Raw genomic sequence first — 22,328 nt, 5'->3', positions numbered from 1 at the left:
TTATTAAGGGAGTCCATCTCTGGTCTGAATCTTGGCATCAAAGGATAACTGCCTTCCTCCAGGTTTTTAAGCTTATTGTTTGCAGACACTTTATAAGCTGTGGTGCAGGTAAATGCATAGTTGTGAATGCTGATTTAACATTGTTCCTTTGGATTTGTGGAGGTGCATGCAGCTGTACACACTCAAGTTCTAGAGTGTCTTCAGTCAAATCTAATAGCCCATTTTCAATCTTGTTCTTTCCAGAAGGCTTGTCAGGTTGGTCTCAGCCTGTAATGGGAAACCATCCAATGCATCAGCAGTTGTCAGACCCAGGCACGTTTTCTCAGCATCAGCCAATGGAGAGAGATGATTCTGGAATAGTGGCTCCCTCAAACATTTTCCATCAACCTATGCCAAACAGTTTTGTGGATTTTTCTAAAGTAAGTCACAGAGCGATTTGGCTGTTCTACTGGAAGGATGATTTGGTCACTTTAAGTCTAGCAGATTGGCTTCATGATGCTGCTTTTCTGTGATGGTTCAGAAAGTAACTGGAAAATTTGGATAATGTAGGAGTTTCACTGTACTAGTAGACATTAGGAATCTGTAGCATGGATGCAGGGAAGACAGATTTACTCTATGTGTAAGTGTATTTTCTGTTTTGCCTGCTTATTCTGTATGTCTGTGCCTCTTCTACCATTTCTTGCTGTAATACCTAGACCCACTTTCATCCCAGTACTGTTTTACTGACTAGAAAGGATGCTCAAGCCCAGAGGCACACTCAAACAGAACCATAATTTGCAGATTGCAGATGTTCCCCTGTCTCGGCACTGGATGCATCCATCCGTCTTCAGTTTCCTTTCGCAGAGACCCAGTCACTTGGAAACAAAAGCATAAGGCTGACTGAGCTCTAGAACTTGATTAAAGGTAGAAATCAAGTTTGTGAATGCCAGAGGCCTTTCTTAAGAAAGTGGCAGGATGAGAAAAACACAAATCTGCCCCTTGTGTATTAACACTGGAAAACAGCTGGAGGCAGACCAGTGTTGCCAAGCCATAATCAGCTCAGCCTTAGCTGGAGAAATGGCCAGTGCTGTGTGTTTGACAATGAAACTGCTTTTGCAGCATGTTTCAGAATTAGCTGTACTATGGTCATCTTTGCTAATAGTAACTGGTTCCCTGGTGGTGGTTTGTTTTTCCTTCAGGGCCTATCAATTTCCATGTATGGTGGCACTCTCATACCCTCACACCCTCAGCTAACGGATGGCCCGGGGGGCCCTCTCTTTAATGGACTTCATACTCCAGATCCAGCCTGGAATCCCATGATCAAAGTTGTCCAAAATTCAACAGAATGTACTGATGCTCAGCAGGTAGTGTGGTTGTGTTTTTACATCTTCTGTGGGTTTTTTTTTTTGTGGTGTTACGGTTTGTTTAGCTTTCCTTTGTTGTTGTTGTTGGTTTGTTTATTTAATTTATTTATTCATTCATTCATTTAGTTATTTATTTAGCTAGATGTCATTTTTTTCCTAGTTCTTTGATACTGGGGTTGAGATTGTGCATGATGTTTCACCCACAGCACGTAATACATATAGTCCTATCCATGTGGAAACTTTCAGGTAAAATGGTGAGAATTTTGAGAATGCTCACAAGCTAATAGCTCTTGTTATAAGAGGCAGGGTTTACACTCATGCTTCTTATCAAAGCCAGGCCAGAGCTGAAGACAGCTCCCAGTGCTTGGACAGACTGGTTACATTTTACGGGAAGCCTTAAGCTTGCCCTCTAATGATTAAATTCTCTGTTAAAGGAACCTTTATTTGTTTTCATAATAGACTTGTCTTTTTATTTCTTGCTATAGATTTGGCCTGGCACCTGGGCACCTCACATTGGAAACATGCATCTCAAGTACGTCAACTGATTAAAGGAGGGGGGTCTATCCTGTCTTAGCCTTGTTTGGGAAACCTTATGATTTGAAGAACCCTGGAGATTTATTATTTTTTTTAATGTGCCTATCTAAGTAATTTTTTGTGGGCTGTAACAATGAAAACTTGATAGCCCATTGCATAGGAACAGTTGATTTTGCTCTCCAGTTAGTTTAGCCATTCTGAACATAAAATCAGATAAAATTAATGCTTTTGGCTAAACTACTAAACGCCACTGGTATGCAGGAGAGAACTACATAATTACATGATTTCAACCTTCTAGGGTAGTAAATACATGTATAATTGTTTACATACTTAAAAGGAAAAGCTGAGTAAGTTTCAAGTCATATAGTGGCTCTACTTTCTGTAGCCTGTATTAATGTGAAATATTTACCTGAATATTCAATAAAAGGTGAACAGTGTTTATATGTTGTGTGTGAGAATTTTGGAAGAGGATGTATATTGTCATTGGTAGCTGCTATGGCCAGTGATGCATATTTTCAGAGTTACATCATTAGCACATAGTTGTAGTCAGGGTTTGAGGAAAAGGGGGAGGGTTTTGATGTGCAGTTGTTTGTGATACAAAGTTTGCTGTGTCCTTCCCCTCTTCCCTGCCAGTTGTGGTGTTCTGGAGCATGGGTTTTTTTTGTTTGTTTGTTTGTTTTTACTGGTTTTGTGTGTGTGTGAACATGGTTGTGCACTTCTCTGGGTTAGTTTTGTTATTCTTAGTGCTCTTTTTCCAGGTGTGTTGTCTGAGGTGTTTTTCAGGGACTGACTTGACACCTTAGCAAAAATTTAGCAATGTCTAAATTTGCTGTAGGTAAATCAGTGTCTTGTAGACAAATGCAGGGCTTCTTCACCTCATTCTCCTACTGCACCAAAGCAGTAGAAAGCAGAGACTACTTTCTACTAGTGAAAAAATGTTAATATGCAATGTTAAGTTTCCTGTAACCCTTCAAATCTGTTAAGTGGTCCTCATGCTTTTTCTATGAGGAAGAAGAGGATTTTTGCATACAGCAAAGAAGTCATACCTTTATTCTGCACCCAGGCTGATTCCAATTTGGCCTGCACTAGAAACTTTCCACTTTCTACTTTCAGACAATGCTTCATGTCTGCTTTTGCTCAGTGATGATGCAGTAACTACACTGAATATTTGGTCTATTTGTCAAGCAGGTAAACATAGTGCACAAAGTGTACAATGTGGTGGACCATTTTTGATGGTCTCCTAGACCAGAGGGCAGTTGGAAACTTATCTGCCTTTCTTTTTCCTCCTCCTTGACCACTCCTTATGTACAACAACAGAGTTTCTCCAGGAGAAGCACGAGGAAGGAGCAGCCAAAAAGGATTCAGTGATTATTTGCATGAAGTGATCTCATAAAATAATGTAATGGTGTCTGTTCTCTGTCCCAGTTACTTCTGAGTGTTCAGGAATATTAAAAAAATGAAGCGCACAAGTAATATCCGAGTATGATAGGCAAATAAACATCAGAAACAACACTGGATGTGTTCAGATGTTCTATCTAGTACTGTAGAATGAAATGATCTTAGTGCCACCCTGATAACACAAATGCCACAGGAGAAATAATTGTGTTGACAGTAATTGTATTTAAAGCTGATGGTGAAGGAAAAAATGGTGTTCTAGTGCAGTAGCTTTTGTGCTGACTTAGCTGTCTGTTCTTGGAGGCCCTTGGATGAGTTGTTTACTGTGGCCTGGTGTACAGTGCTTTGCTGTAGGCATTGTGGAACCTTCTGCTAGCCATCAGACACTGCACGAGGGTGAGAGGAAAGCTACCAGGCTGCCCAGACTGGCGGTGATGTGTGTGTGGGGCCAGTGTGATGGCAGGGAGCTGTCTGTCCCCAGCCTGTACACTGCTGAGATGAAGGCCTCTTGGGGCTGCTGGCCTCAGCATGCATGGCTGTGGTGTGCTCAGCCACCTTCTCCTGGACCAAAGCTGGGCTTTTGTCTTGAACAGGAGCAGTGCCCTCAACAGCGTTCTCCTTGCCTGCTGTGGGCTGTCCCAGGCTTGTTCCCGTCAGCCTTCAGTGCTCCCAGGCAGCTGTGCCTATGCCTCACCGCATGGCTCAGATGGCATGCTTTCATGGATGCTGTGGAAGCCTCCCTGGTGCCACGCCTAACCAGGCCACCAGTGGCATGGCTCCAGCCAGGCCTCTATTCATAGCTAGAGTGGAAGAGGAAGGCTAATGTTTTGTTAATCAGGAGGCTGTAGCCATTGCTGAGGCCATCATTGCTGTTGTGCTGCCTGTAGAAGCAGGCAGAGGCCTTGCCTGGCATTTGAGGGTTGTGTTTCTGGGGAATGGGCTCCAGCAGGGAGCGCTGCTCACAGGCAGGGACAGGCTGTACTCAGGCACCCTGGCTTGCTGGAGCAACACAGGATGCCAGTGTAAAAACTGAGATCTCCAGCCCTAGGAGCAGGAGCTGGTTGGTGCAGCACTCACCCAGGGTGGCTGAGCTGTGCCTCATGAACTGTTATCCAACCTCCCAGAAAAAAAAAAAAACAACAAACCTCTCAGTAGCAGTCAGGCAGGCCTTTTTCTGAACAGCAGCCAGGTGCCATCCCTGATCTTGGCATGTCTCAGTTGAATGGCAGGTGCCCATCCTGTGGGCACTGGCTCCATTGTGTGCTTGTTGTATGGTTGTGGGAGCTAGGTCTGAAGCTGAGAAGGCTGTAGCAGGTGCCTGGTGTGGCTTGTGCAATGCTTTTGTCCTGCTGCTCCCATGAGGAGCACTTGGCCACCCTGCTGGAGCCAGCTACTGCTCTGTAGCTGCTGGAGCCTGGCACTATAATTGGTGCTTTGCGCAAACACTGGGCTGGTCCTTAGCCCACTGATTCTGGGCCCTGGGCACTCTGTGCAGGTGGCAGCTGTGGTACACAGAATGGTTTGGTAGACAATTGCAGTGCAGGGTCCTTGTACCCAGCAGCACCCTGAACACCTGACAAGCCAGCACTGTGCCATCAAACCCAGCACACTGCACACAGGCATGGCTTGTGTGGCCGAGCTGAGTGGAACAACCTCTTGGGAAGCCAGCAGGAGATACACTTCCTCTTTGCTGTTTAATAGGTGAAGAGATGGATCTCAGAGCCAGCTGTGGTTCCAGGCATGCCACAGGGTTCCTGTATGCAGGATGCAAAAGCATCCTGGTGCAAAAGTCTGGGCAAATTCCCAGGGCTGGGCCATGCCTGAAGCACTGTCAGTAATGCAGGGTGGACTGGGAGCCACTCCAACTTTAGCCTGGCCCCCACCTTGTGGGCAGCCACAGGGAACCCAGTATGAGGCTGCTTTCTGCCCCCACCCGTCCTGCTGCTTACAGTGCCTCCAGGGGGAGCAGCTGCTGAACAGGATGGGATTCAGTCTACTGCCAGCAGGAAATTTCACCATTGCTCCAAACTCAGCTGTAGCTTCCAGATTAGCTAAGTGCCATCCCCTGTGCTGGTCTCAGGACAGAACCATGGTGCACAGGAAAGGGGGCTGCTAGGGGACAGCAGTGTCTGATAGTCCCCTGCTTTTGACAGGTACCCACATCATCTACGACCGCAAGTTCCTGCTGGAGTGCAAGAATTCACCCGGGGTCAGGACCCTTCCCTGCTGCCTGCCCCAGATCCCCGGTGTCATCTCCCTGGCCCAGTCCAGCCTCGTCAAGCTGGAGGAGCTCAAGGCGCAGAATGAGAGTGAAGAAGCCATGCCAGGTGAGCAGTCCAGATGGTACAGCTCCTGCCTGGCCCCATGTCCAAGGGTGGGGGGGGAGGGGGAAGACTGCAGCTCAGCCTCAGGCTGTGTTCCAGCCACCTGCCTGTATGTTCCCCTTCAAGGAGTCCCATCCTAACCCATATCTGTATCCGTCCATACCCTTGCAGATCAAAGACCAGTTTGAGATGGACATCTGAACTTTCAGCTTCCTCCCTCCAGGCTGTGGCTGGGCCTGTTCCTGGGCCTTGTGGAGGTGCTGGCACTGTGATCAGCTGGCTGCAGCCCTCTCTGATGCTGGGGATGGATGTGTGACACCTCAGGCTCTAGCACAACTGGCTGGTGCAACTGCCTAGGAGCTCATGCTTGATTAATAAACACAATGAAACCCCTTTGCTGAACTGGTGGCTCTCTCCATTGGTCCACAGTGTACCAGGGAGGGACGCTTAGAGAATCTGAGCAGCACCAGATTACTTTTCAGAGTGCAGAGGTACCTCCCTCCTGCAAGGAGATCCTGCACATGAACGCAGGACCTCATGGTAACGCCAGCAACTTCTCCAAGTTCCTCAGAAGTGCAGGCTCAGATCTGGGCATAGCCTGTTGTACACCCCTGCTTGTGCTGCTCCTTGTCTCCCTCCATGCTTCAGCTGTGGTTACAGTAGCATAGGCAAGCACAGGATGGAGTGGTTTGGCACAATACACTTGCACTACAGCTGCCTCTGAGGTACTGTCACCTGCTTGGCTCTCAGCCACAGAAACCAGTTTAATACCAAGGCCTTGCAGCCATGGCACAAACCTAAGCTCTGTGAGGCCACTCTGCCAGTGGGTTCCCCTTCCACCTCTCCTGATCCTCTCTGCAGATGACCTGGGCTACTGCAGCTCTCCCCAGCACTGCCAAATGTGAGGCCAGAGGGTTATGAGACTTCACCCAGCCCAATCCCTGCAACACAGCCAGTGCTACAGGGGTGGAACTGCTTCCCATAGGGGATTTGGACTGCCTTGCAGCTCCCACCTGAGGCTGCTGCAACCCCACCCAGCAGCTCTGTGCCTGGAGAAAGGGGGCCAAGGCTAGATTAGCATGATTTATTGAACATCACAGTGAATCACCACCAAGATGTTAGCAGTGATTAAAATTCCTCTTTTCTGGGAGCAGAGTTAAGAGTCAGAAACGACACCCAGATCCTCAGGGTTCCTCCTCTTGCCGCCCCCACTCAGTCCACAGCTCCGGGTGGTGCAGGCACCTCCGGGCCGGGCCCGGCTGCAGCGCCATCCTCTTCCATCTCGGACGCGGGCAGGTTCCTGCACTCGGCGATCAGCCGCTTGACGCCCACCAGCCACAGGCTGACCTCGTTCACGTGGTCCACCATCAGCGAGCGGTGGATCTCGTCGGCAGCATCCCAGCGGCGCCGCTCCAGTTCTGCCGCGATGGGGAACGCGTCGGCTTCCCGTGGCCGCTCCGCGCGGCTTCGCACCGGGCGCGTCCCCCGCCCTCACCTCGCACCAGGAGAACCATCCTCCTCCTCACGGGGGCCGACAGTTTCCCCCGGGACCACGCGTCCCCGAGCGCCGACAGCCGCCGCCCGATGTCATCGCACACTTGTTTCTGGAAGCACCGATACGCACTGGGCAGGGCCCCGCAGACGGGCGGCGCCCGGGAGCAACGGCCCGGGAAAGGCTCCGGGGCCTCACCTGCGCGGCGCGGCGGCACGCGGCCAGCGCCTCCAGCAGCGGGTCCAACACCGCCTCGGCGGGCACCTCCCCGCCCGCGGCGCCTCCGTCCTCGCAGGACGCGGGGCTCGGGACGCCGCGGGCGCTCGGGGCGGGACCGGGAGGGCCCAGCGGGGGCGGCCCCAGAGCCGCCGGACGGCGGTAGGGAGGGACACCTGAGGGGAACGGAGCGGCGCGAGGAAACTCAGGGCCAAGCCCACCCGGCGGCACCTCGGCCCCGCCCCTCCCGGCCGCGCGGCCCTGACCTGCGGGGGGGCATTGCGAAGCGCCCGGAGCCCGACGACTGAGCGAGATACGCCCGGGGCCCGTACCCCGTGCCTGCAGCCCGTAGGAAAACTGTGGGGGGTCGTTCCAGCCGCGCTGCGCGTTCCCTACGGGGGGGGGGGGAAAGCGGAAACCGCAGTGAGAGCGAGCGAGACGGGACGGGAAAGTTACGGGACGGCGCGATCGCCCCGCGCCCGCCGCTCCTGCCACTCCCGCCCCGGAAGCGCATCCCCCCGCCGCGCAGCCCTCACCCGGTTTCACGTAGAGCTCCGCCATGGCTCCACGTCGCCGCGCCGCACCCCTTCCGCCCGGCGGCACTGAGGGCGGAGCGAAGCGGAGGAGTGCGGAGTGCGGAGCTTTATTGGCGACCGGCGCAGAGGCGCAGTCCGGGACGAGCCCCGCCCCCCGCGCTAGGGCAGGTGCAGCAGCGCGTGCCGCTGGCGGAACGCCTCCAGCAGGGACAGCACGCCGCGCTTCCGCGACCCGGCCCCCGTCGCGCCGCTGCCGCCCCCGCCTGCCTTCGCCCCCCGCTTTGCCTTCGGCCCCGGTGCGGCGGCCACGAGGCACTTCTGGTACTGCACCTGCAGGGACGCGGGCAGCGTTGCCGCGAGCGGCTCTGTCTCCGTTTCCCTGTCGCCCCGTGCCGCCCCGCTCACCATGCAGGCAGCCTGCACCGCCTCCGAGATGGTGCCCGCGTCGGGTTCGCACCAGAACGCCGCGCACTGGAAGCGCCGCCCGGTGTCGGCGATCAGCGCGAAGGTGTGCGCGTCGCGGCCCACGCCGAGGAAGGTGACGTAGCGCACCTCGCACTGCCACACGTGCGCCTCATCCTCCTCCTGCGGGCACGGCCCCGACCCCGGCCCGCCCCCGCTGCACCCCCCCCAGCCCCGCCTCGGCCCCACCTGCGCCCGCCGCACCCGCACGGCCGTGTCGGACACGCAGACGTGGGCGGGAGTCCAGCTGTGCCGCCCAGGGCCCGACAGCAGCTGCTCGATGGCGGCGTTCAGCACGTCCATCCCTGCGGGGACAGGCGCGCGGTGCTCCCCGCCCGCTGCGGGCCGGGCCGGGCCGGGGCGGGACGGGGTGGCCTTACCCATGGCCCTGGGCACGGGCCGGCTGCCGATGTACAGCGCCTCGTAGCGCCGGGGCGGCCTTCCCACGGCGTCCCGGACGTCTGCTGCTGGGACAAGAGCGGTGAGCGAGACCCCCGCCCCATCCCGGTCTCCGAATCCCCCCGGGGTGTGCCCGGAACCGGTACCAGTACGCAGGGGCCACGTGGCCGCGGACATGGGCTCCAGCGCGGTGCTGCGCGGTGACGGTCCGCTGCTGGCTGCTGCGCGCTCCGCCACAATCTGCGAGGGATGATCCCGTTGGTGTGGAACCCGTGCTCCCGGGGCGGCCCGACGGGAGAGTTCCGCGGAACGCACCTGGGAACACATCCCGTGCAGTGCCTTGGCGATGCCCTTGGCGGGCACGTTGCAGCGGAAGACGTGGCACTTGAGCACGCAGGTGTCCTTGTCGCTTGCCACAAAAGCGAAGTCCCTGCAAAGCCAGAGGACTGAGCGTAGGCTTGACAGAAGCAGCGCTCCGCTCAGCCTCTCACAGCTTTACCTGCCTTTACCTGTCCCTGTGCACGGCGTGGCGGTGGGGGGAGGAAGAGTGGGGCGGTCAGTTCGTGCCTGAATCCCTCGGGGCCAAGCAGCAGCAGAGCTGCAGCTCACCCATGGCCCCACCCCGCGCCCGGCACCTGCCCTTGTTGCAGCCGACGCCCCAGACACGGATGTTGATGATGGGCTGGCAGTGGATGAGGCTGTGGTCTAGAGGGTCCACCAGGCTCATGGTGTCCTTCTTCAGGATCATCACCAGGTCCTGGCCCTGCAGGGAGCCGGGGACACCCTCACCTGGTTAGCGGCCCCACTTTGCACATCCCATGTCCCACTTCTGGGAATGGGCCCTGCCCACCCAGCCTGGAACTACACAGAGGATGGGGACAGCCTCATCCCACAGAACCACACTGGAGAACAGCAGTGGGACCTGCCACGTAGCTCACCTCTCCCCAGCTGTCTGTAGAGCCCTGGCCCTGGCTGTTGGAGAGCTGCTGGATGCAGTTGTTGACAGCAATGCTGCTCTTGCCAGGTGCTAGGTCCTCCTCAGGGATCTCCACCCAGCCCAGCGAACGCACAGCAAAGCACTGAGCAGAGAGGCATTGGGGCTTGGATGCCAGGCTGGCATAGCCATCATCCCATGCATCTCTCTGTGCCTCTACTGCCAGCTCTGCTCCCACCCTGGTGCCTGTCAGCTGTTGGTGGCCCCTTCCTGTGACAGCCTCGGCAGCCAGTAAGTGGCAGAGCAGAGAGCCCTCAGGCTATGTGGGGCTGTGCATGTGCAAGGAAGTGCCTTGATGCAGTACCTTGGAGCTGGGCTCTGTGCCGTGCTGCTGGAAGTCATCTCCCTGCCAAGTCAACGAGGTTCTGTGAAGGGATGGGATGAGTTGGGGAGGGGAAAGCTCCTGCTCAGCATTTCTGACCCTAACTGCCCAGAGGAGCAGTGGAACACCCCCACACCATTGTCTGGGCAGCATCCCACCATGGTGCTGGCTCAAGCTGCTTTCCCCGGCCACAAGCCAGCAGAGCACAGGAGCAGTTTTACCTCCTGGTCAGCGAGGCCATGGGGCTGGGAATAGGCCTGGCTTTTGTTGTGTGCTTCACCGCAGAGGCCTGGCAGACCTGAGAGAGAACAGGGGGTGTCAGGAGAGCAAGTACATGACTGCAGAAGCACCCATAGGAAGCCTCCCTTCTGGGACAGCAATCTCAGCTCATGGAAAGCATGGAAGGATGGCTGGGGTGGGGCCATTGTGGGGCTTCCTGAAGTCCTTTAAGGGATTTAACCCCAGCCAGGAATGGGCCAAGCAGGACTTTGGGGTGACAGAGTGTCCTGCTCCAATGGGAGGCTGCACAAAGAACCCAGAGACTCCTGCATCTGCACCCCGGCTGCTGGGATCCAGCCCTTCCTTCCCTGCCCACATCCCGTACCGTTTCCTGGGGCGCCTCCTCTCCATCAGCCTCCAGGCACCCTCCTGGGCTGGTAGTGCTAGCAGGGTGCTGCCATTGTGTTGTGCCCGTGGGCACATGCCAGTAGTAGGTGCCCAGAGAGTCATGGACTTTTCTCCAGCCAGGGGGAAGGTCAGGGTCTGTCTCCAGGCTCTGGTCACTCCAGATATTGTCTATGCAGAGACAGGGTAAGGCAAGGGGGAAAGCTCCCACAACTGCTCCTGGCTGCAAGGAGCAGTAAGCAGTAAGCTGGTGGGGAAAATGTTGTGCAGTGGCCTCTGGGCTGCAAGCCAGTTCCGCACCGTGGAGCAGGGGAGTGATGAGCAGGAGGGCTTGGAGAGATTCCAGAGGGGCAGCAGGAGCTGCAGCAGACCCCCACACCACAGTCGGCACAGGCAGGTGGCTGCCTCGCTGGCAGCCTGAGAGGTGGGGTGGCCCCACCAGGGAGGCACTCAGCTGGGATGCCTAGGCAGGGCCTAGGGACATCCCTGCCATCACACAGCTCCTGGCTCTGTGCCAGCAGTGTAGGATGCCAGGACTGGCTTCCTCCCCACTTCGGGAGGGCAACGGCCCTCTCCTGCATGCCCTGGAGAGATAGAAAGAGCAAGCCCACGGTGCAAATAAATATAAGTAACAGGATCTGCTCCTGGATTGGCAGTTAAAAATAAGAGGTCATCGTGCCCCATGTGGTGCTTGTGCACCGTGGCCGTGTCGTCAGGAGGGGCAGGCGTTTTGCCATCCACCAGTGACAGTGCTCCGGCTGCCACTGGCCAGGCCGAGCCTCCCACTGGACTGCGAGCGCTCCCAGCGTGGGACCCGGTCCCCGTCCGTTCTCAGGGTTCTGCCAGCACCCCCTGTCCGAGCTCGGCTCGGTAGCGCCTCGGTTGCGCCATTCCTCCGCCACCTGCCTCGCCAGGGCTCAGCCCGTCCCTGAGGTCCCTACGGCGCGGAGAGGAGAGGGGGAGTGGAGATGCGAGGGAGGGGAAGAACCCGCTGCTCCCAGCGCTGTTCGGAGCGCGAATGCCCCACGCGCCTTTGGGAGAGCTCGAGGGGAGATGCCACCGTTCCGGACCCTCCTGCAGAGGAAGAGGCCTCCGGACAGCGGCCTCCCTCCCGGGACGAGCTCCACGAGCTCAGCACCGCGGACAGCGATCGCCGCCGCTCGGGCCCCCGGACCCCGCCCCGGCCCCGCTCCCCACGGCGCCCGCCTCCCGCCCCCGGCGCGGCTGACCGTCGCAGTTGACGAGGATGATGGCCAGCATGTAGTCCTTGCCCAGCATGGCCCCGGCTGTCGCCCACGTAGGTGCGGCCCGGCCCGAGCGGCGGCTGCGGCGGGGGCGGGGTGCGGGGACGCAGTCGGCCGCGGAGGGAGCCCGAGCGCAGGGAAGGGGCGGTGGGGTGCGGAGCGGGAGGGGCCGGCGGCGGCGGTGCCCGGCTGCGGGCGGGGACACGGCGTGCGGGAGGGGGCGTTTGACGTGGTAAGAGCGAATGCGGGTGGGGGTGATGGGGAGCGGTGGGGTGTGTGAGGGAGGTGTTGCAACGCGGCGGGATGGCTTTTGGAAATGCGAGGCGGCATATGGCAGTTACTCGATTTCAGTGCATGTGGAAGGAGCGTTTCCAGGTGCAAGATAGGGCGTGTTGGAGTGTGAATGGGAGTATTTGGGAACAGGACTGGAGGATTTAAGTGGGTTCGTATCAGCTCTATTCTGTTCTGTGTGGCCTTAGGCTGATTCCTCTCCCCTCCACACACCCTTAGATTTTCTCCACTCCCCTCCCTCTCTCACAGATTTCCTCTCCGTCGATGGTTATTCTGCATTCATTCTCTCTCATTCGTGCTTAGATCCTCCCCACTTAGAGGGAAATATGGGGAGTTCGAACATGATTGAAAAATAACTGCCTGTGGTCCAGTCTCTTCCAAGTAGTACTGAGGACACCTGGATGTGGGTGCTCGCCTTATCCCCCTTTTCACCAGACATCTAGAGCTTTGTGTCCCTAATTTCATACTTCTGTTTTCTGTACTGTTTTGAGCTGGCAGTTCTAGCTGGTGCTCAGTACCCGGAGACAAAAGCTCTCCATGCATTAGTTGTAGACCTCGATTTCCCCCATGTATCACTTCATGTGCTGTTACAGACAATTCTTCCCAATAGAGAACATTGGTTGTGAAATGTCCCCAGCTAGATGTAGTCCTGTTCACTACAACCCTTGGAGCCCAACCATTCAGCCAGTATATCACGGAGTGCAGCATGAACCTGTTCAGCTCACTAGTGGACATGTGATAATCCTTATCTATGCCTGTGAGTGAACCTGCCTTTGAGGTCTCCATTTTAGAGGAGTGTCAGACTCTTTGCCTAATAAAAATATCACTCCCAACCCCAAATGAAGAAGAGGCAAATCCTTAGCAATGAAAAAACATACTTTTTTTTTTTTTATATATCTGTGTAGTGGAAAAGAAGGCTGCTGCCTCCAGGGAGATTCAGTGACTCTGTGAGGTGGGATAATACTAAGCCATTTTGCTGCTTATTTGCACACTTCTGAAATAAAACAAATGATGCCAAATGAGCAAATTGTCTTTCTTTCAGCTTTGGTGGTAAATAAACCATAAGAATCTTCATCTGTCATCACTAACAACTTTGGTGTTTTGATATGTATGCATGTATTTATTTATTCAGATTTTGGGGGCCTTCCTTTTACATTAAATTACAGGACTGCCTGAAGGTGTGACAGTGGTGGTAATAAAGAGACAAGGTCTCCAGCTTGATGCAAGCATGAAACCTTTTTTATTTTGTTTTATTTTATTTTATTTTGTTTTGTCTTGTTTTGTTTTGGTTTATTCTAACTGTGGCTGCTCCCCTCAGTTCTAGTGAGGGCTTGGGGTACCTCAGTGAGGGCTCAAGTAGGAGGCCACTTAGCTTGAGAGATGACAGTTACATCAGCTCTGATATCTATAATACCAGTGAGGGTTACCTGTTGCCCCTGTAGTGACAGAGTACATTTGCAAGTAGGATGTTTATCAGAAATTGTCTGTACTCATAATATTTGTGGGGTTCCCATAGAACCAAATCCTCTCACCCTCTCTTTATGTTCCCCTGCAATAGGTATCAATTCCTGTGGGAAGGAAATTAACTGTGTGATGCGGGTCCCCTTAGGTATAGTACAGAGTGGAAAAAGCATCCAAGCCATAATTTTAATTTCCCCAACAGAGTCTGAATCTATAACTCTAGGAAGGACAGAAAGTCCTGAAAGGTTAGTTGAGGATCTCCCTATTAGTAAGGCACTTTTTAGGGGCCCTGGTGGTCTGAAGACCCCTGTAGGAAGTAAATGGACAGAAGAATCGAGCAACATTACGGTGACTGTGGTTGCCAAGTCCTTTCTGGCACTGCCTGTAGTTGCTGGGTGAAGACTTGAGGAGACACTCTGTGGAACACCTGCATTGGCAGCATTTGCAATGGCATCTGTGGAGGTGGCTGAGGCATTTATGTTAGTGCGTGGCGCAGTCCCACTCTCTGGAACTCATTTCCCTAGATCAGGTGACCTTCAGAATCATACTTAGAATGACATTTGTTACCAAAGTGCTGTCCCTTACAGCACCGTGGGCACAAAGCAGAGGCTTTATACTTGTCTCCTCTCAGAGCCAAGCAGTCCCTTTTAAGGTGGCTGGGTTTGCCACAGTCATAGCAAATTTCCACAGACTCAGAGGGACCTGTTGTAGCTGCAAGAGCTGTAGCCATAGCCTCATATTGATGTTCTATTGGCCTAGTACAGTTACACTCTTAAACCATTTCTATCAGGGTCGGATTTTGGTTTGGCAAGGACTTAAGAAGCGTTTTGCAGTCAGTGTTGGCATTTTCAACAGCAAGTTTTAAGACTCCTTCCAATCCAATCCAAGCGAACACCTTCCAAACCAAGTGAGACTCTATCCAGTCCGACTTAGTCACTCTCCAGTCTGAACAGGACTCCCTCCAAACTGAGCGAGATGCCTTCCAGTTAACAATAATCATTCTCAACTGAAAAAATCCCACATTCAGGCTCATCAGGTCTTGCTTGAATCTGAACTAAATGCCCTCATAGCTGAATGAGGCTTTGAGCCAAGCTGGAGAGAGAGAGCATTGAAACTGACCAACCTGATCAACCACAGGAGGCACCAGAATTGACGTCAGTTGCTTCTGTAAAAGGACAGAAATGAAAAGAATCTCGACTCACTTAGAAGAGAAGAAAAAGAAGGACGAGAAAGTAGAGGAAACAGGAACTGTAAGAAAAGAGGAGGAAAGAGGTCCAGAGGAGCGGCTCCGAGATCCAGGGTATCCAGAGGGAGGGCTGAGATCCCTCATAAGATATGTGGGCAAGGCTGTGTGACCCCATACAGCTGCCCTGCTCATCAGGGGCAGGGATGCCTGATGTCTGGTGCCTCCCTCTCCTCCCCCCACTCCCCTCCACACAGGTGGGCCTGGGAGGCCCCCCCCCAGATCATTTCACTGCTGGAAGACAGGACAGAGCACAGGACAGGCAGCCTGGCTGGGCTGGGAGCTGTGCTCCTATGACAGCAGTTCTGTTCCTATGTTACGCTGCACAACACTGTGAGGACCACAGCAAGAAGATGTGCAAAATCTGCAGTAAGTGGTGGCAGTGCTGTGTGTGTTTTACAGATAGCAAAGACCTGCAGCTACTAACACATCCAACATCTTAGCCAGCACTGCACTGCATAAAGTAGGCTTCTTTACTCTTGGATCCAATTTAGATTTATTTTTAGCAATCATCATAATTATTTTACCTTCAAATAATCTGTAGTTTTAACACAGGAAAACAAAAACAAAACCACGAATCCCAAATAGCAGCACTCAAGGTGATAAATTGCTTCATGCCTGATTCATAAACAATTGGAAAGTAACAGTTACTGTTGGCTTGCTGCTAGCTTTTAACTGGTCTGCAGTCAATTAACCAAGATTCGTATTCCCATTTTTGCATGCAATAAAATACATAGGATGCTAAGTACAGAACACTAAAAAAAAAAGCGCCCCCCCCCGCCTCTCCTATTGGCCAGCTCTTTCATCAGGCTCTCTCATTGGTTGCCTCCGTTGCCTGTTATAGGCACGCCCCACCTCCCCGTCTCTCTTTCCGGGAGAGCTCAGCCACCACGATTGGCCACATGCACGTGCCCTCCCCTGAATCTGAGCAGAGTCAATTGGCTGTTATGGGTGTCACTCAAACCCCGGGAGGAGTGACGATTGAACGAGCAAGGCCACGCTCCCCCTCTGCTGGCAAGCGTACTCGGCTGCCTGCTCTACGTGTGCGTAGTTCAGGTGGCCGTGCTTGGCCCACCATGCAGAATGAAGGCAACTCCTGGCAATGGCGGTGCAATGTCACTTCACGTGATGTGCAGCGGATGTAGGTTCATAGGTTCATAAGGTTGGAAAGGGCCTACAAGATTATCTAGTCCAACCATCCTCCTATCACTATCCCTACCCAACTACTAAATCAAATCCCTTAGCACCTCATCTAAACGCTTCTTGAACAGCGCTAGGGACGGTGCCTCAACCACCTCCCTAGGCAGGCCATTCCAGTGCCTGACCACTCTTTCAGAAAAAAAATGTTTCCTCAAATCTAATCTAAATCTTCCCTGGTGCAATTTGTGGCCATTCCCTCTTGTCCTGTCATTATTTATCAGGGAGAAGAGGCCCACCCCCTCCTCACCACAACCTCCCTTCAGGAAGTGGTGGTAGAGTGCAATAAGGTCTCCTCGGAGCCTCCTTTTCTCCAGACTAAACAATCCCAGCTCCCTCAGCCGCTCCTCATAAGACTTGTGCTCCAGACCCCTCCCCAGTTTTGTTGCCCTTCTCTGAACATGCTCCAGGGCCTCAATGTCCTTCTTGTAGTGAGGGGCCCAAAACTGAACACAGTACTCGAGGTGCGGCTGCACCAGAGCTGAGTACAGGGGGATGATCACCTCCCTGCTCCTGCTGGCTGCACTATTTCTAATACAGGCCAGGATGCTGTTGGCCTTCTTGGCCACCTGGACACACTCATGTTAAGCCGAGCATCAACCAACACCCCCAGGTCCTTTTCCTCTCTACATTCTTCAAGCCATTCTGCCCCAAGCCTATAGCATTGCATGGGGTTATTGTGGCCAAAGTGCAGGACCCGGCACTTGGTCTTATTGAACCTCATCCCATTGAGCTCAGCCCAGCTGTTCAGCCTATCCAAATCCTTCTGAAGGGCCTCCCTACCCTCAGGCAGTTTGACACATCCTCCCAACTTGGTGTCATCTGCAAACTTACTGAGGGTACACTCAATTCCCTCGTCTAGGTCATCAATAAAGATATTAAACAAGATGGGCCCCAAAACTGACCCTTGGGGGACACCACTCGTAACAGGACGCCAGCTGGGCTTAACTCAGTTAACTACTACCCTCTGGGCATGGCCCTCCAGCCAGTTCTCCATCCAGAGAAGAGTGAACCTGTCCACACCACGGGCTGCCAGTTTCCTCAGGAGAATACTGTGGGAGACCGTGTCGAAGGCCTTGCTGAAGTCCAGGTAGACTACGTCAACAGCCTTTCCCTCATCTACCTGTCTGGTCACCCAGTCATAGAAGGAGATGAGGTTGGACAAGCACAACCTGCCCCTGGTGAACCCGTGCTGGCTGGGTCTGATCCCCATGTTGCCATGCACGTGTCGTGTGATCTCCCTCAAGATCATCTGCTCCATAACTTTCCCTGATACCGAGGTCAGGCTGACAGGCCTGTAGTTCCCTGGGTCTTCCTTACGGACTTTCTTGTAGATGGGAGTCACATCGGCAAGCCTCCAATCTTGTGGGACCTCTCCAGATAACCAGGAATGCTGATAGATGTCAGAAAGTGGCTCGGCAATCACCTCTGCCAGCTCCCTCAGCACCCTTGGGTGGATCCCATCTGGCCCCATGGACTTGTGGCAGTTCAGATGGAGGAGCAGATCTCTGACCGTCTCTGCTTGGATCACAGGGGGTGCATTATGCGCTCCGTCCCGGACTTCCAGGTCAGGGCAAGTACCCTGTGGACAACTGCTCTGTCTATTAAAGACAGATGTGAAGAAGGCATTGAGAACCTCAGCCTTTTCCTTATCATCTGTGGTTACATTCCCTGCCTCGTTGAGTAAAGGAGAGAAATTTTCCTTCGTTTTTCTCTTGCTGTTAATATATTTGTAAAAGGGTTTCCTGTTTTCCTTTACAGCAGTAGCCAGTCTAAGTTCAAGCTGGGCTTTTGCATTTCTAACTTTCTGCATGCAAATCTTGGCCAGTTCTCTGTAGTCACCCCAAGTAGCCTGACCCATCTTCCAGAGGACATAGACTCTCTTTTTCTCTCGGAGTCTCAACAAAAGATCCCAGTTCATCCACACTGGTCTTTTGCTCCTCCGGCTTGACTTACAGGACTCTGGGACTGCCTGCTCCTGTGCCTTTAAGATTTCCATCTTGAGGAGCATCCAGGCTTCCTGGACCCCTTTACCCCTCAGGAGCAAGTCCCAAGGGACCCTTGCAACAAGCATCCTGAACAGGTCAAAGTCTGCCCTCCGAAAGTCCAAGGTAGCAGTTTTAACGTCACATGAGCTGAGGAGGTGGTGGCGTGGGGGTTCGGGATGGGTTCACGTGTGTCGTTGCAGGAGCTATTGTGTCGGTGCCTGTATGGCTGGGAATGGGGCTGAAGGGGTATGGGCTGGGTGTTCCTCTGAGACTTGGGAGACGGGGCCAGGGGCGGTATGTGGCCGAGGTTCTTTGTGCCTGATGGGGCCATTCTTCCCCCGAGTCCCCTTCCTCCCTTTCGTTCCCCTCCCGCAGGCTGTGGCCACCCCCCTTTCTCCCACGCCGGTTCTGGGCGAGGCCACCCGGAGCCAGTGGGGAACGTGGTCGGGACCCCCACAGCGTGCCGGAGGTTCCAGGGGAGGTATTGGAAACCGAGGAGGACAGCGGCGACGGAGACGGTATCGCTGCCAGGGGTGTCCCGGGGGCCTTCAGTGCTGCGACAGCGGGTTTGGGTGGGCGAGGGGGGACGGTGGCTGAGGCACTGGGGCACAGTTTCAGCGGGGCCATACAGCTGCTGGAAGGCCTGGGAGGGGCCTGGTTTCTCCGTGGCATTGTGGTCCCAGTGGTCTGAGTGAGGTCTTGTTGCCCGTCGTGTCCCCAGGCTGGGCCATGTCCCCCTGTGTCCCTTCCTGCCATAGGAATGTCCCTAGCACCTGTGGCATTTTGCAGATAACACTTCTCCCCCCATCACTGTTTTAAAACCCCTAGTGAACTCTTGTTTCTCAGTTATGACAGCTGTTATGAGTCCAGTCATATAAGAATTTGGGACTGGAGTCCACTCCATGGCTTCTGTAATCAGTTGGTATCCATAATTGCGATTGTGCAGACTTTGCCGACTTATAACAGATGGTTGCCATGCTTCTAGTCCCTCGCACTCCCCAGTGGCTTGGACTGGCTGGCTCCTTGGCCCAGTCCCCTCTGTGTCACATGCTCTTGTGAGGATTTGGTGCTCCTGTTGGATCAGATGGGCTTAGGATGGCTCTTTCCTCACCCAGTCTGCTCCACAGTTTTTGGAAGAGCCTCTCAAATGACAGTCCTCTCCACTACAGACCATGCCTGCAGTGGTGCTGATAGCCTTGGAAAATGACCCATAGTTTCACCTTAATTTAGCTGGAGGGAATTTCAAAACCACAGCCACTCTTATCTGATCAGTTGGAACAAGGTGTTTGTGCTTGAGGAGTCGTGTTGGAACAGGTGACCTCCAGACATCCCAAACACAACCGTTCTGAGATTCTGTAATTCTGAGATTATGATCTAAAAAGTTCATACTTGTCTTCACACAGGAGACCTGATCCCTGCTTGAAACAGAAGAGCAGAGAGGCATGCAGTGAAGCTGTCACGGTGTTATCTGTGACAATGACCCAAGGGAAACCGAGAAGGGAGAGAGGAGAGAAAAAGAAACTGCGTCAGTGGCCACACGGCCGCCCAAGCAGAGCCACGCTCCGGAGGGGAGGGGGAAACAGTGGAAAGAGATGGGTCTACAAAAACAACGGCACGATCTGAGAAGGAATGGTAACTTTACTAAATCTAATAAAATTGAACAATTGAGAGAGAGAGAAAATTTCCAAACCAAAAGCCGTGAGCTTACGTTAAGGAGGAATTGCAAGGGAAGCACACATGCTGAACCTCCATGGCAGCCCAGAGGAACGCGCCCAGGCAGAGCGCCGCCTGCATCCGGTGCGGAGCTCCGCCCCTCTGCTGCTCCCAGCAGCATTAACTCCTTAACTGCTGCATGACTGTCTGATGTGGAATACCGGCATCAAAACTATAAAACCACAACATTCCACCCCTTATTCCACATCATCACATCATGCTTAACACACATCTATGCATAACCAAAACAATAATAAGTTACATAGAAACATATATATATGCATACATATACATGTAATTACAGACTGCATTCCCCCAGTATCAAATTCCCTTGTGGGACACACTGGATGTCCCCATTTTTATCCATTACCCACCAGGTGCACCCAGGTCCCTGCGCAAAAACGGTTCCACGGAGGGGTTTGCCCTTTCCAGAGGCTGGAAGGACCCACACCGCTTTTCCCAACATGCTCCTCACATGTACCACAGGGACCTTATCTCCCTCTATGGTCTGTAGGGAGCTGGACTGTGTAGGAACCTCTCGGTTGACTGATCCCCTAGTGTTGACCAACCAGGTGGCTTCTGCCAGATGCTTCTCCCAGTGCTTGAATGTCCCGACACCCATTGCTCTCAATGTGGTTTTTAACAACCCGTTGTAGCGCTCGATCTTACCAGCAGCTGGTGCATGGTAGGGGATATGGTAGATCCATTCAATGCCGTGTTCTTTGGTCCAGATATCCACAAGAGAATTTTTGAAATGAGTCCCATTATCGGACTCAATTCTTTCTGGGTGCCATGTCGCCATAGGACTTGTTTCTCGAGCCCTAAGATGGTGTTTCGGGCGGTAGCATGGGGTACTGCGTATGTCTCAAGCCACCCAGTGGTCGTCTCCACCATGGTGAGCACATAACGCTTACCATCGCGAGTTCGTGGCAAGGTGATATAATCAACCTGCCACGCCTCCCCATATTTATACTTTTCCCATCGCCCTTCCTGCCAGAGAGGTTACATCCTCTTGGCCTGTTTAATTATGGCACGTGTCACAGTCATGGATAACCTGTGCAATGACATCCATAGTTAAGTCCACCCCTCGGTCTCTAGCCCACTTATAGGTCGCATCCCTTCCTTGATGGCCTGAGGTCTCATGGGCCCACCGAGCTAAAAATAGCTCTCCTTTGTTCTGCCAGTCCAAGTCGATCTGAGACACCTCAATTTTGGCAGCTCGATCTACCTGATGGTTATTTTTCTGCTCTTCGGTAGCTCGATTCTTGGGCACATGAGCATCTACATGACGCACCTTTACACCCAACCTTTTTGTTCGGGCAGCAATGTCTTTCCACAGTTCAGCAGCCCAAATAGGTTTAGCAACCCTTCCGTTGCCAGTTGTCCTGTTCCCACTGCTGCAACCACCCCCATAAAGCATTTGCCACCATCCAAGAGTCAGTATAAAGATATAGCATGGGCCACCTCTCCCGTTCAGCCACATCTAAGGCCAGATGGACAGCCTTTATCTCCGCAAATTGGCTTGACTCTCCTTCTCCTTCGGTGGCCTCTGCAACTCGTCATGTGGGGCTCCACACAGCAGCCTTCCATCTGCGATGCTACCCAACGATACGACACGATCCATCAGTGAACAGGGCATATGTCTTTTCATTTTCTATTAGTTCATTATATAGTGGGGCCTCTTTAGCACATGGTATCTCCTCTGACGGTGATGTTCCAAATTTCTTGCCATCAGGCCAGTCCATGATCACCTCCAGGATTCCTGGATGGTTGAGGTTCCCCATCCGAGCTTGCTGTGTAATCAGTGCAATCCACTTACTCCAGGTGGCATCAGTAGCATGATGGGTGGGGGGAACCTTTCCTTTGAACATCCAGTTCAGCACTGGCAGTCGAGGTGCCAGGAGGAGCTGTGTCTCAGTGCCAATTACTTCAGAGGCAGCCCGAACTCCCTCATATGTTGCCAAAATCTCCTTCTCAGTTGGAGTGTAGCACTCCTCTGAACCCCTGTACGCTCTGCTCCAAAATCCAAGGGGTCAGCCTCGGGTCTCCCCAGAGGCTCTTTGCCACAGACTCCAAGTGGGACCTTTCTCTCCAGCAGCAGTGTAGGGGATGTTTTTTACATCCTGTCCCATCCGTACTGGCCCCAAGGCCACAGCATGGGATATCTCCTGCTTAATTTGCTCAAAGGCCTGCTGCTGTTCAGGATCCCATGCAAAATTATTCTTTTTTTCGGGCCACCTGATAGAGGGGGCTTACTATGAGGCTGTAGTTTGGGATGTGCATCCTCCAAAAACCTACTACACCCAGAAAAGACTGTGTCTCTTTCTTGCTAGTGGGTGGTGACATACTGGTGATTTTGTCAATCACATCTCCTGGAATGTGATGATGTCCATCTTGCCATTTTACTCCTAGGAACTGAATTTATTGGGCAGGTCCCTTCACTTTGTTCCGTTTAATAGCAAAACCAGCACCCAGAAGAATTTGGATTATTCGCTCTCCCATTTTAAAAACTTCCTCTGCTGTATCACCCCACACAACAATGTCATCAAT

General features: G+C 53.4%; 3 protein-coding genes across 15 annotated transcripts in view; 1 reads left to right on the top strand and 2 right to left on the bottom strand.

Moving 5' to 3' along the window:
• Positions 1 to 5,992, top strand: part of ANKHD1 (ankyrin repeat and KH domain containing 1) — a 140,280-nt gene extending 134,288 nt beyond the window's left edge. For 7 of the 12 annotated variants that reach the window (XM_065734384.1, XM_065734389.1, XM_065734386.1 and 4 more), the window contains 5 exons: positions 244 to 419; positions 1,179 to 1,343; positions 1,829 to 1,875; positions 5,426 to 5,599; positions 5,768 to 5,851. In XM_065734384.1, coding sequence (XP_065590456.1) covers positions 244 to 419; positions 1,179 to 1,343; positions 1,829 to 1,875; positions 5,426 to 5,579 — 542 coding nt within the window. In that variant the 3' untranslated portion in view covers positions 5,580 to 5,599; positions 5,768 to 5,851. Of the gene's footprint in view, positions 1 to 243; positions 420 to 1,178; positions 1,344 to 1,828; positions 1,889 to 5,425; positions 5,602 to 5,767 lie in introns of those variants that run through there. The other 5 variants (XM_065734393.1, XM_065734392.1, XM_065734388.1 and 2 more) reach the window with 2 other exon arrangements.
• Positions 5,993 to 6,682: 690 nt separating this feature from the next.
• On the bottom strand, positions 6,683 to 7,956 carry SRA1 (steroid receptor RNA activator 1). 2 transcript variants are annotated; one of them, XM_065734408.1, is made up of 5 exons: positions 7,841 to 7,953; positions 7,571 to 7,696; positions 7,287 to 7,480; positions 7,092 to 7,200; positions 6,683 to 7,014 (listed from the first exon to the last, which is right to left on the bottom strand). In XM_065734408.1, the coding sequence occupies exons 1-5, from the start codon at positions 7,863 to 7,865 to the stop codon at positions 6,809 to 6,811; spliced, it is 660 nt and encodes a 219-aa protein (XP_065590480.1). In that variant the 5' UTR covers positions 7,866 to 7,953; the 3' UTR covers positions 6,683 to 6,808. The 2 variants fall into 2 exon arrangements, with proteins under 2 accessions (XP_065590480.1, XP_065590479.1); XM_065734407.1 differs by having other exon boundaries at positions 7,287 to 7,696; positions 7,841 to 7,956.
• A 30-nt stretch (positions 7,957 to 7,986) lies between these two features.
• APBB3 (amyloid beta precursor protein binding family B member 3) lies at positions 7,987 to 12,007 on the bottom strand. Its single transcript, XM_065734413.1, has 12 exons — positions 11,871 to 12,007; positions 10,622 to 10,812; positions 10,239 to 10,315; positions 10,000 to 10,060; positions 9,640 to 9,780; positions 9,337 to 9,464; positions 9,211 to 9,216; positions 9,017 to 9,131; positions 8,848 to 8,941; positions 8,683 to 8,769; positions 8,246 to 8,607; positions 7,987 to 8,170 (listed from the first exon to the last, which is right to left on the bottom strand). The coding sequence occupies exons 1-12, from the start codon at positions 11,917 to 11,919 to the stop codon at positions 8,000 to 8,002; spliced, it is 1,482 nt and encodes a 493-aa protein (XP_065590485.1). The 5' UTR covers positions 11,920 to 12,007; the 3' UTR covers positions 7,987 to 7,999.
• Between the last annotated feature and the right edge of the window lie 10,321 nt (positions 12,008 to 22,328).

This window comes from Cyrtonyx montezumae, unplaced genomic scaffold, assembly GCF_038088225.1.
Source record: "Cyrtonyx montezumae isolate F1298 unplaced genomic scaffold, pur_monq_1.0 scaffold_18, whole genome shotgun sequence".
In the NCBI taxonomy this organism is placed as follows: Eukaryota; Metazoa; Chordata; class Aves; order Galliformes; family Odontophoridae; genus Cyrtonyx; species Cyrtonyx montezumae.
This window is presented reverse-complemented; position numbering and strand designations above follow the sequence as displayed.

What these genes read in the sequence shown, in the direction of transcription:
- SRA1 (XM_065734407.1), bottom strand. Translation starts at nt 7,865, where the DNA reads ATGGCGGAGCTCTACGTGAAACCGG. An exon ending in GGAGCTCTACGTGAAACCGG is followed by an intron (nt 7,697 to 7,840) that starts GTGAGGGCTGCG and finishes CCCCCCCCGTAG; the next exon opens with GGAACGCGCAGCGCGGCTGG. An exon ending in CGTGCCGCCGCGCCGCGCAG is followed by an intron (nt 7,201 to 7,286) that starts GTGAGGCCCCGG and finishes CGGTGCTTCCAG; the next exon opens with AAACAAGTGTGCGATGACAT.
- APBB3 (XM_065734413.1), bottom strand. Translation starts at nt 11,919, where the DNA reads ATGCTGGGCAAGGACTACATGCTGGCCATCATCCTCGTCAACTGCGAC. An exon ending in CTACAGACAGCTGGGGAGAG is followed by an intron (nt 9,465 to 9,639) that starts GTGAGCTACGTG and finishes GGCTCCCTGCAG; the next exon opens with GGCCAGGACCTGGTGATGAT. An exon ending in CGGTGCAGGCTGCCTGCATG is followed by an intron (nt 8,171 to 8,245) that starts GTGAGCGGGGCG and finishes GCGTCCCTGCAG; the next exon opens with GTGCAGTACCAGAAGTGCCT.